This window comes from Kryptolebias marmoratus, linkage group LG5 (assembly GCF_001649575.2).
Source record: "Kryptolebias marmoratus isolate JLee-2015 linkage group LG5, ASM164957v2, whole genome shotgun sequence".
Lineage (NCBI taxonomy): Eukaryota > Metazoa > Chordata > Actinopteri > Cyprinodontiformes > Rivulidae > Kryptolebias > Kryptolebias marmoratus.
The window spans coordinates 3,680,778-3,693,068 of record NC_051434.1 but is presented as its reverse complement, the minus strand read 5'-3'; the positions used below and the strand labels follow the sequence as shown (position 1 = coordinate 3,693,068).

At 41.0% G+C, this 12,291-nt stretch overlaps 1 protein-coding gene across 3 annotated transcripts in view; it reads left to right on the top strand.

Moving 5' to 3' along the window:
* The window catches only part of LOC108246372 (MTSS I-BAR domain containing 1), a 49,689-nt gene extending 37,564 nt beyond the window's left edge, over positions 1-12,125 (top strand). The window contains exons 8-16 of one of the 3 annotated variants that reach the window (XM_025010015.2): positions 1,362-1,519; positions 1,720-1,827; positions 3,671-3,768; positions 4,605-4,830; positions 6,083-6,157; positions 6,348-6,608; positions 7,017-7,181; positions 7,306-7,462; positions 8,038-12,125. In XM_025010015.2, coding sequence (XP_024865783.1) covers positions 1,362-1,519; positions 1,720-1,827; positions 3,671-3,768; positions 4,605-4,830; positions 6,083-6,157; positions 6,348-6,608; positions 7,017-7,181; positions 7,306-7,462; positions 8,038-8,693 — 1,904 coding nt within the window. In that variant the 3' untranslated portion in view covers positions 8,694-12,125. The remainder of the gene's footprint in view (positions 1-1,361; positions 1,520-1,719; positions 1,828-3,670; positions 3,769-4,604; positions 4,831-6,082; positions 6,158-6,347; positions 6,609-7,016; positions 7,182-7,305; positions 7,463-8,037) is intronic. The other 2 variants (XM_017433876.3, XM_017433878.3) reach the window with 2 other exon arrangements.
* The last annotated feature ends 166 nt before the right edge of the window (positions 12,126-12,291 follow it).

The window sequence follows — 12,291 nt, the reverse complement described above, 5'->3', positions numbered from 1 at the left end:
CTGTTTGGACATATCTGGGTTATTTTTGTTCTTTTAATGACCAAAATAAAAAAAGACAAATCAGTGAGTTTGATTGTTTGTGATGTGTTTATTGATTTAAATAATCTAAATGTGACTTTTTTTAATTTTAGGGGGTTCAGTAAAATAGAAGCTTAATGAATTAAAGGCCTAGTATTCTTTAAATTTTAAAAGCTAAAAACAACATGGATCTAACCTCATCTGTGAGCCCTCGGAGCGTTTGTTGGGCCGGAGTCTCAGCTACCACCAGACAGAGAAACGTGCTAACACTACTTTCTTGACAGACTCTCAAGCCTCTGTGTTTGGTATAAATAAACTTACTAAATCTTCGTTCAAACTGTCAGAATAAATCCAAACTTGGCAGCAACAGAAATTTAGATGCTGCCTTTTTAAATCGCAGTAAGAGGATCAGTTTCCCATCGACTGCTTGTTGCTTCTGGACCCGTTTGGTTCTTTCATGTGGTTTAACGGTTTGGGGGAGGCTCACGCTTTTGTTCTGAGTGTTTGCGGTCGGAGAACAGAACATTCTCCGTGGAACTGGATCTGACCGCTGCTCAGTAATCTGCTTGTAGTTGGCCTGAAGTTGTTTGATTCCTCTTAGTTTCTCACTAAATTCATCTCCAAAACATGAGGAGATGAGTTATTAAACTCATGAGCTTTAAAAGCTGTGATTTTTGTCTTGAGTATTAAAATATAACATTTTAGCTGTGGTGGATGTTTGTTTTGTATTTTCTTCAGTATAATTATGTAACTTTTATTGTATGTATATTAAAAAACATGTCTATAACTCAATTTTACAGATATTGAGGTAATCTTTGGTGTGGTAGTAGCTGAGACTGATCCCCAGCACACATTCTGAGAGCTAATTGATCTTTGTTTATAATTTTGCATTATCTATTTTGAGTCAATTCTGTAAAATATCTTATGAATACAGGATGGACTTCGATGAAACTTTCAGGAAATGATCATTGCATATACGTCTACAACTGATTAACTTTTAGAGCCAATCCAATTCAAAATGGCCGCCACAGTCAACTGTCCTTAGAAAACCAAAACGGTTATAAATGCTGTGTTTAAAAGCTGGTGTGGATGTAGGTGAGAAGCTCCAAACGCTGCTCGTGGACACGAACAGCTTGGCTCAGAACTTCAGCATTAATCCAAACCAACATGGCTCCCACAGCAAACACAAACATGATGAAACGCCGTCAGTTTAACAGATATTGAGCTGAACTGTTATGTGGCGGCAGCTAAGAGTTGGATAAAGAAAACTAAGAGTCTCCTGCAGTGCTGAGGATGTCAGTAAAGCATGTTGTGTTTGTTCCTTGTTCCTCCTGGGCCTTCAGGCCGCGGAGACCTGCAGCCTCAGCTGGACAGCGCCATGCAGGACGTCAGTGATAAGTACCTGCTGCTGGAGGAGACGGAGAAGCAGGCTGTCCGGAGGGCGCTGGTTGAGGAAAGAAGTCGTTTCTGCTGCTTCGTCTCCATGCTGCGGCCCGTGGTGGTCAGTCCAACGCTGCCCCGTTCTGTTGAGGGTTTTCTAGTTTCTGGGTTGTGGGGTTTGAAGTTAAAATTGCACATTCTGAAAAGATAAACCATGCATGTTTCATGTCATTTTTCTTGATTGCACAATACTCTTCCTGCAGCTCAGACCTTCGGTACAGTTGAAATAATATTGTTTGTTTGTTTGTTTGTTTGTGTCAGGATGAGGAGATGTCCATGCTGGGGGAGATCACCCACCTGCAAACCCTCACAGATGATCTGAAGACCCTCACCATGGACCCTCACAAGCTGCCTGCCTCCAGTGAGCAGGTACAGCAGTCAGACATCATGTTTTATGGTTTGTGTGTGTGTGTCTGTACAATCAGCAGCAAACCATCTTGTGAACTAATGGATGAATTTCAACGAAACTCTCGGAAAGTAATCATTGGATTTTCAGCTCCAACTGATTAACTTTTGGAGTCTGTCCCATTCAAGATGGCTGCCACAACTAAGTGACCTTTAGCAAACACTAAAACAGCAGCGACTCAGCCACGTTTACAGATATTGAGCTCACATTTGTTATGCTAGTAGCGGAGTCTCCCCAACAAGGACTCTGAATGCAAACTGATTTGTTTATAAAACTTAACGTTAACTACTGGAGTCAGCTCTGTCTGTTAGCAAAATATCTCATGACCCACTGGACAGATTATACTGACTCTTTCAGACAGTAATCACTGGATGTACGTTTACAGCTGACTGACATTAGGAGTTATCCCAATTCAAGATGGCTGCTACAGCTAATTGATCTTTGCAGACGCAACAATGGATACAGATAAAGAGGTAAAGTTTATGTAGTTGTAGCTGAGAGTCTTCCTAAACAAAAACTCTGAGCGTTAACACACCTTACAAAATGTGCTTGTGGCAGCCATCTTGAAAGCGGCAGGTGACATGCATTTCCTGCTTTAGTGTCTTAATTTAACTCTCTTCTGAAGCAGGTTTTCCCCCGGCTAGAGTTAAGGTACCATTCAGAATAGTTTAAATAAATATAATATTTGAAAATTAAACTGTAAAGATTTGCCAAATACTTGTAAATACCAACTGGCAGAAATAATTTAATAATTGAATCTTTTATTGGTTTTAAGTTCTTTAAATGTGAAAAATGTGGGGGGTTTTTTCTGTGTGTGCGGAGTGGAAGTGGAGTAGATGTTTGAATTCTGGACGGCTGGTTGAAGAACGGATCCAACTGGAGCTCCGGGTTTTGGCTCTGGAGCGTTTTTCATTGACTGAGATGTGAATATCTGCAGCCAGAACCGGCCTCAGAGCTGGAAGCCAACAAGCAGATGGTCATCGTCCTCTTTCTGCCTGCTGGGAACTCAACCTAAATTTAATATTTATTCTTTAAAACAACTTCCCTTTTGCATGATCCGTTTTTATTGCAAGCTTTTTATAGTAAAAAAATACCTAACTTTGTATTAGAAACCAGAAAATAGGCTAAAATCTGAGAGAAGGAAGTTTTATTTAACTAATTTTAAAATTAGTTAAATGTCCCATTTTAGTATATTTAATTAAAAACAAAAATCCCTCACAGTAAAAACTATATAAACTGATAAATACATGGAAATGTAATCACATTTTCATGTGAAAAACATCAGATTTATGGGAGTTTTCTGTAAGAAATGTGATTAACAAGAATTCAAGTTTATTAAAAAGATTTAAAATACTTTTTTGTCCTCCAGTTGAGAGTAGTTTATAAAGAAAAAGCAGTACTTTCTGGTTAAAACTTATTAAAACTTTCTTGTGAATTTCCTTTACAGTGATTTTTTTTTTTTTTTTGCAAGATTCATATGTAAAATATTAAGTTTTACTTGTAGAAAGTAATATTACTTCTTTTTTATGTGTTGCTGTGGTCAGTTTGAGTCGGACTAATAAATTGTCTTCAGTTAGATTTTATACATTTTTACACATGGAGTTCCTCTCAAAAAGACTTGTTTTTGTTGCCTGCATGGTGGTCCGCACCGTTTGAGTCCCTGTGAGTGAAAATAAGAGAAATCCTCAGAGATGCAGATAAACTGAATCACCTGAGGTCTGTTTTTCTTTAACATGATTAAAATACCTGCCTACAAACAGAAGTCTGGTCTAATGCACCTTTTTCTCTGTTCCTTTCTTCCTGCAGGTAATTGTCGACCTGAAGGGCTCAGAGTGCACCTGGACCTACCAAACTCCACCCTCGTCCCCGAGCACCACCGTATCCAGGAAGTCCAGCATGTGCAGGTTTGTTGGGATGGAGAACAGCGGGGTCTGCACACAGATCTGTACCTCAGTAAAAATAATATAAAACTCTTAGTGTAGATTCAGTTTTATAGAAGTTTGCCTTTATTTGTTTATTCTGTGGTTGTTTTTCATTCAGTATTATTTTGTGTTCATTTTTAGTGACTTTAACTGGATTTGTTGCTCTTTTTTTCTTTTATTGGGACAGAACTAATTGTTTATTTTTTAGGGTCCATTTATTTGTTTGTGTTCATTTCATATCTCCAGCCACCTTACATCTCTGTAGAAGTGTGTTTTTGTCATGTTCAGTTTGTTTTGTGTGCGTGTGTCTGTACTCTGCTTCACTTTGAGGTTATTTCATGTAATTTATGGATCATTTTTCATCTCTTTGGACTGATTGATGAGTTTTTCTGATCATTCTAAGCTCCTAATGGTTCTTCTGTTTCACAGATGATTGTTTTTAATTTCTTTTTTTGTTTTAGAATCTTTTTATCTAAGGCTTTTTTGGCTCCATTGAAATTTGTTTGCAGGCTGCAGCAAACTGTTTATTATCTGTCATTATTATTATTTGGTAAACTACAATCTGTTTTCTGCTGCCACCTTGTGGTTTGCACTTCTTTCCTGGAAAGCATCAGTTCATTGGGGAACTCCAGGTATTTCTCCAGAGAAACCGGTTTCAGTCATCATCAGTCAGTTTCTGATGGCAGTGAGATCAGAACCGCTCTCTGTGGTTTGCTTTGGGTGGAGATCCAGAAGCTGTGAAGCTGATTGGGGTCCGGCCGGGCTCACTTTGAGTCAGCTTGTGTGTGTAACACGTCTTCCTCTCCTCCATCCCACAGCAGCCTGAACAGCGTGAACAGCAGCGACTCTCGCTCCAGCGGCTCTCACTGCCACTCCCCTACCTCCCATTTCCGGTTCCGCACCTCGTCCTCCTCCTCCTCGTCGGTGCTGCCCCAGCAGACTCCGGCCCGCCTCTCCTCGGTCTCCTCACACGACTCTGGCTTCATCTCGCAGGATGCCTTCCAGTCCAAGTCCCCCTCACCGATGCCTCCAGAGAACCTGCAGGTAACAGTCTCTTACTTAGAGTTATTTACCCAGCTGAACCCTTCTCGTACCCTCGTACTGATACGATATATATATGACATATAACAGCTCCCATGTTCCTAAACCTGTGGGTCCCTGCAGAGAAGAGAAGCTGGGTATAAAAAGAGTTGCAGCAATCTGAGGGTTAGGTTATTTATTTTGAAATATTCCCTACATTATCCAAAAATATTCTCTTACTCGTGTTGTTTGTGTTAATATTAGAAAACTATTTGCTTCTTTGCTTTAACCCTCTTTATGACAGAACTTTTACTTTGTAGGAGAATGCCTTGATGTACCTTTTAAAACTTGTCAAAATCTCTTTACTGGCTTCTGCTGAGGGAGAGAAGGTTTCTGTTTGTCTCTTTGGACATGTCTGTAGTGTTAGCAAAATATCTCCTGAACCACTGGACAGATTTGAATGAAATGCTCAGAAAATAATCATTAGATGTTTGTTTACAACTTATTAACTTAAACGGTCAGTTATATCGAAGATGATCAGTTAAACAAACGGCTTTAACTCAGATATTCAGCTCAGATTGGGTGTGGTAGTAGCTGAGAGTCATCTGTTTTTAAAACTTATAGTCAGCTCTGCCTGTCTGTTAGCACAATATCTCATGAGCCACTGTGTGGATTTTAATGAAACTTTCAGACAGTAATTATTGGCTATATGTGTTTCTATAACCCTTTAATTTTGGAGTCAACGTAATTCAAGATGGCTGCCAGTAATGAACAGAAGCCAACACAAATACCTGTCAGTTTCACAGAAACGGAGCTAAGATTTCTGTGGTAGTAGCTGAGAGTCAGAGACACATTTCATACGTTATCAGATCTTAATACTGCATGAGACTGAGCACAATGTTTATTATAAGGGTTGACCAAAACAGTTGTAAGTCCCTCATGATCTTAGCTTCAAACTCTGGGATAAAAGGTGGCGGGCGATAAGTACATTTTTATTTTATTTGTAGTTCGTCCAGTTATCACTTCTCACTGCATGTGTTGAACTTTCTTCTTTTCATGTAACTTTGTTTTTTTGTGCTGTTTAGTCCTTTTATTTGTGCTTACTACACTCCTTGCTTCACGTTTCATGACCTTCACTGAGATGAGCAGTTTTTCTGTTTTTGTTGCCGTTTGTCATGCTTCCTGTTTCCCTTGCTTTCTGTGACCCGGTGGCTCAGTTTGTGTGTCCGTGTTGTGTGCTTTGCTGCAGTTGTGTGTCTCTGCTTTGTTCTCTCAGTCTGTCAATGAGGAGGCCTCCTCTTCCTCCCCTTCCTCCCCCTCACACCCCGAGCCCAGCTCCGGGCAGCAACAGGTGAACACATACAGGAAACACACACAGATTGTGTTTATGTGTTACAGGAGCTGCTTGTTGAGTTTAACAACCACATCTGTAAACTGCACCAAAGAAAGAAAACTCATCTGTTTTTTTCATGTCATCAACCATAAACCATCTTTTAATTTTTCCACTTGTTTCTGCCTCTCCTTCATCCACTCACCTTCAGCTGTCAAACGGCTTCGACCATCACGCTGCTCTCTGTCTGCACGGAGTGGTGCTGCAGGCCCAGGACACCCACCTCCACCCTTCATACTTCACCTACTCCTCTTCCTCCACCGCCACCTCTCCCATGTCCTCGCCCTCCTATCAGTCCATTTCTCCCACGTGGCCGTGGTCTCGCTCAGGCTTCGGCCAATCAGGAGACTTCCCGCCTCTCAGCCCTTCAGGGATCGGCGTGATCCCCTCATCCCGAGTCCCATCCTGGAAGGTTTGACCCGCATTCCTCCATCACGCCCTCCACCCTTTTCCTTGTTTCATCTCTGCTCCTCTCATTTTATTTTATGTTTTCTCAACTCTTCTCTTGCTGTTTATTTATTTACCTTTTTAACTGGAGTTCAGCTTAAAGCTGCTGGGGTTTGACTTAGATTTATGAGCTTTAGCTTCAAGATTTTATTTAGTCCTGTAACAGAAAATAAGTCACATTTCAATATTGATAATCATTTTGGTAAATTACCATAAATGCATTCCAAATATTAAATGGCTTCAGCAATAAAATACAAATAAGAAACTATTTATTTTTGCTGCTAATTGAACTGTTTGAAACCATCAGGGTAAAAGTTTACTTTGATGACGCCTGTCTTTAATTTTTTGCTTTGGATTTTGTGTTCCCATGCAGGACTGGGCCAAACCAGGTCCGTACGACCAGCCGATGGTCAACACCCTGAGAAGGAGCAAAGACAGGAGAGAAACTCCAGATCCCATCAGCCACCAGGGTATGGATGTCTCTACAGCGGGGGAGGAGCCACAAGGGGTCAATAGGAGCCACTCTGTGACCTCAAAGGTCAGATGGAGTTTTAGAAATAATAATTTAAATCCACTTATCAACTAAAACCAACCAAACAGACCCAAACTGGAATCAACTGGAATCAGCACACGTAACAATCCTCTGTGATTCTGATGGACAGGTCGACAAAGAGGCCCACGAGGAGCTGGCCCGGGTGCTGGCTCGAGGTCTCCACCTGGACATCCACGGCTCCAGCAGGGACTCACTGCAGGGCTCCAGTGGTTACAGCAGTCAGACCAACACGCCCTGCTGCTCAGAGGACACCATCCCCTCACAAGGTACACACAGGCACACTCCCAGCAGATGTTAACAGATGTGTCACACAACAGTCAGGCTGGAAAAGTGCATTTCTGCAATAAGCTGTGGTGATGTGGATGACAAATCAGCCACAGAATTGGCAGCGAGGGATGCTGTTTTACTGCAGGGACATCCAGGCAACTGGCTTTTTTTTTGTATAACATAGACAACAAAGATATGAGGTTAAAAGAAGGTTTAACTTCTGTAGAGTTGGTAAATCCAAAACAGACAGAAAGTGAACCCAAGCTGGAGCAATCGCAGGTTGTTCATGTCACATGACTGGCCTCACCTCGTTTCCTAACATGTACAAGCTTCATTCTGCTTCTCTTACTTTGGCACTTCCTGTTTGTCAAACATCTTAATAAGATAAAGATCCCATCTAGGAATAAACAGCCCTGACTGACAACCTGTATGATTGTCCTTATCGAGTACAAAATGCAAAGCAAGAATAAAACCTCATTCAAACATGGGACTAATTATTCATTCCTGCAGCAGCTGTTAACTCTTTATTTCATTTAGACTGGAGGTACTGGACTTGTTTCTTTCTCCTCTGCAGTGTCGGACTGTGATTACTACTCTGTTGGTGTGGATCAGGATGCTGAGCAGCAGCACCATTCCTCAGACTTTGATAAGTCCTCCACCATCCCGAGGAACAGTGACATCAGTCAGTCGTACCGCCGAATGTTTCAGTCCAAACGCCCTGCTTCGACTGCCGGCCTTCCCTCGAACCCGTCAGCCATCATCACCCCAGGGGTCGCGACTATTCGACGGACTCCGTCCTCCAAACCCAACTTGCGGAGACCCTCCGGGGGCCTCAACCTCGGCCCCATCCCCATCAAACCCCCAATGATCCCAGTCAAGACCCCCACTGTGCCTGAACACCCTGGGTTCCCCACCAGAGCAGCTTGTGAAGCTGGTAGTACACCACGGACCCCACTAAGTCCACCCAGCACCCCTCTGTCACCTGGCAGCAGCGGGCCACTCTCCCCAAAGTCCGCTGGCTGGGAGCCCCTGCAGCTGAATGGATCAGATCCCCCCACCCCCCCACCACAGCCAGGCGGCCGGGTGTCTGAGTGGGAGCGCCGACGTCTCCCTGAACTCCTGGAGGAGGCAGAATATAGTGAGGTGGAGGACTTCCTGGTGGCTATCCGACGAGGCGTCAAGCTGAAGAAGGCGACAACTAATGACCGATCGGCTCCATTTATCCACTGAGACCACCCGGCTGAAGCTGACCAGACCCACTTTGTCTCTTTGAATATTACAGTGAAGGGACACAGACGGGCACAGCTAAGCCGAAATAAGAGTTAAGTCTGAAATAGGTGCCAAAATAGATAAAAGCTGCCTCGAGACTGACATTGGATCAATTCTGAAGAAAAAAAAAAATTATTGTAGGTTACACAATTAAAAAGTGCACATCTCTCCAAAAAACTCCACCTAACCAATCCAAGCTCTTGTAGGCGTACAGAACAAGCTTCAGGATGTTGAAGAAAGACGGGGATGTTGTTGTTGCAATTAGAGGAGGAAGCTTAAACTGAAAGACAAACTAGATCAATTCTCTGACGTTGACTTGAAAGGCATAATTGAGTATTTTCAAAAAGATCAAATGATTACGTGTATGTACATATTAAGATCTCGACGTGTTTGTAAGTTTTGTTTTTCATACTCGTTTTACATCCCTACAGTCTCCAGTTTCCACTCAATGTGCCAAAAGCCTCTGTGCCAGACACTCCTCACTGATACACCTTCTTTGTCATAGCCCAAGGTGTTCGAGACAGAAACAGAGTATTTGTACATGTAGGATAGCATAATGAGGACTTTAATCCTTTCTAATGAAGGGTTTTGATGGTCAACTTAATAATAGTAGATAGTGCTGCATGTTGTTACAGTTTCAGTAACATTTAGCCTCCTAAATGAAACCCATAAAACCCGGCTGGCAGCAGGTTCTAACCCAATAGATGCTGTACAAACAATTAGTGTGTAAACTGCAAATTAAAAACAACATATTGTAAGGTACTCTATTTATTTCTTCTTTTTGTAATAGGTTTGATTCTTATATTTTATATTGTTTTCTGTAAAGCACTTTGAATAATTCAAACAAATAAAAACAATATAAAGTCACATCTCTTAGAAATTAAAATACTGCAAACTTTAAACCTCCAACATGCCAGTGCCACTGTATTTGTTAGCCTACAGGTGAAGTCCATAACACTAATAGAGGATAGTACTACCCATCTGTAGAAGTTGGAGTACAGTGGATTAATGTTTTGCTCTGTGGTAGTGCTGATTTAGCCGGACTGATGTTAACGGTTGTGGACAATATTTAGTAAAGTTACTACGGAGTCGGTTTTTAGTGTTTGGAAAAATGTGCTGCATTAACCAGAGTTTTATTATAGAATATATGTAAAAAAAAATCTGGTCTATCCTTCAGATATATATATTAGTTAGACATTTTCAGATGACAATCAAATATACGATGATTACCACATGTAGGAGTCAAAATGTAAACTTTACTAGTGTCACCTCCAGAGTTTCCAACAATAAATGTGCCATTCCGAAGTAACAGTTGTCTTTCCGACCAACACCCCGTCACACTTTTGTATATTTGACAAAGGCTGTGTGCACGTTTGTCTGTGTTAGCAAAATATCTTATGGATCACTACACAAAAATGGCTGAACGTCAGTGAGCTTCACAGATGCAGAGCTCGAATTTGGCGAGGTGGGAGCTGAGAGTCATTTACAACACATGGTGTAAGAGCTAACAGGTCATGTGACCTTTAGTGTTTCCATGATGTGTTGAGATATGTCAGCAGGATCTCCAACACCAGGTTACCACAAACAGCAGAACACTGCAATGCAAATACACCAAACTGTGATGGGGTTCGGCTGCTCGTTAACAGAGCTCGTTATAAATCGTCCCGAACACAAAACATCCCCACTGACCAGCAAAGAGCGAGCAGCAGACCCTGCTGTCTACTAACAATCATACGCTCCAACGAAAACTAAAACTACATCCTTCTTTTAGCATCTTATCCACGACACCTTGAACCTCCCAAAGAATGTTTATAACTAAGTAATTGACAATAAATTACCACAGAAACGTCCCTCTTGTACCAAATATTCCTGTCCACGTGGCATCTTCCCACTTTTATTCATTTAATCAGAATAAAGTTACATGAACATGTTTCTAACCCCCCCCCTGTACTTCTACAGCATAAAAACCTATAAATAAATACAAATAATATGCATGTTATTGCTTTTTTTATGTAATAGTCTGCTGTTTTTGGCTACCACAGATTCTTTAGTTGGTATTTTTTCTCAAACATCCCATCATGAAGGATCGTAGATGTTTCATATTCTGTGTGACTGCAGTTTGACGCCCTGTATGATGACTGAAGCCTGTCCGTTTCCCTGCAGGTCCAAAGAATCAAAATAAAACAGCAGTTGTGTAGCTGATGCGATAAGCGTATGAAGCTGAGTGTTTGAGCCTGTGACGACTCACTGGGGCTGAAGTTAAACATTTCTACATTCTGCTTAAAGAGCCCAGCCATGTTTTAAACTGGATCAAACCCCACTGGTCTCATAGTCAGTCTGGTTGGAGGCCGTTCCTGTCAGCTGTCGGTGTCTCCTTACCCTTTAATGTTTAGCCTGTGAGACAAGTTGCCAATCTTTACTTTTTTGTTTTGTTTTTTTACAGCAGATAATCCTTTGAATTGAATTTCTGTATCCTCTTCTTAATTCAGGTGCTCCTCTTTGATGCTTCTCTCTTAAATGCTGCCAAATTAATCTGTCTGATGTTGCAGCCAAGTTGTCAGATTTGAGATTCTGTTTTAGTGGGAAATCTTTTATTTTATTTGGAATTAATGCAACTTTGCTCATATTGGATCAGTGTTTTCGCCTTCATGTAAAATCTGGGAAAAGGCTAACCACTTTAACAAAGAAACCCTCATCTAGGAAGACAAATGTTTCTGAATTACAAGTTGGAGGTGAGCTGAGGTCTGCAGGTGTAAAGAAACAAAAATCTGATTTGAAATGACTGACAAATGTCTCGGACTGGTTACCATTTTTAGCTGAGGGACATTTCTGGACATTTCCCATCTTTATTTATTTAACTTTACGTTGTCAGAGTAATTAAGATGCCCACATTTAAAGGAAGATGCATAACTGTCTGAGATGATCTGGGCTCTAAGATGATGGCAGTAAAAAGGGATGTTTGGATGAACATTTAGCTCCAGGAAATGTCAAAATGTGTTAAATGATACTGAGGATGTCGTTGAGTACAAAAACAAATTGAAGCACTAATGACTGTATTTAACCTTGACTTATAAACCCACCTCCACCTTGTTTATTCAACTAAAATGACTAAATTATGTCTTAAAGAGCTTTTATCCTAAACCTGTCAGAGACCAAGTCAATATCTAAAATAAACAGGTGATTTCTGTGCAGCTAAACTTGTTCTAATAAATAGAAAACTAAAGACTCTTTTTCGGTTTGTTCAGTTTAACCAAATGTCTTCTGAGAAGAGATGTTTGCAAGTTTTACCTGATGGTTCCCGTTCTGTTTGGTCTAAATGTCACATAAATGTAAGATTTTCTGTTCAAACTTCTCACAGGCCTTTAAGAAACAATAAAGAGGAAAAAATCTGTTCATTCTGTTTCTGGTGTTTGTTTATAAAACCTTTATATGTATGGCTCTTTTATAAATCATAAAACTGTCAGCATGCCCATGATCCTGAAAGTTAATGAATGTGAGAGGTGATCGTTCATCTCTGAGATGAGATTTTGTTTCAAACCCAGAAGAATCATTTAAACAT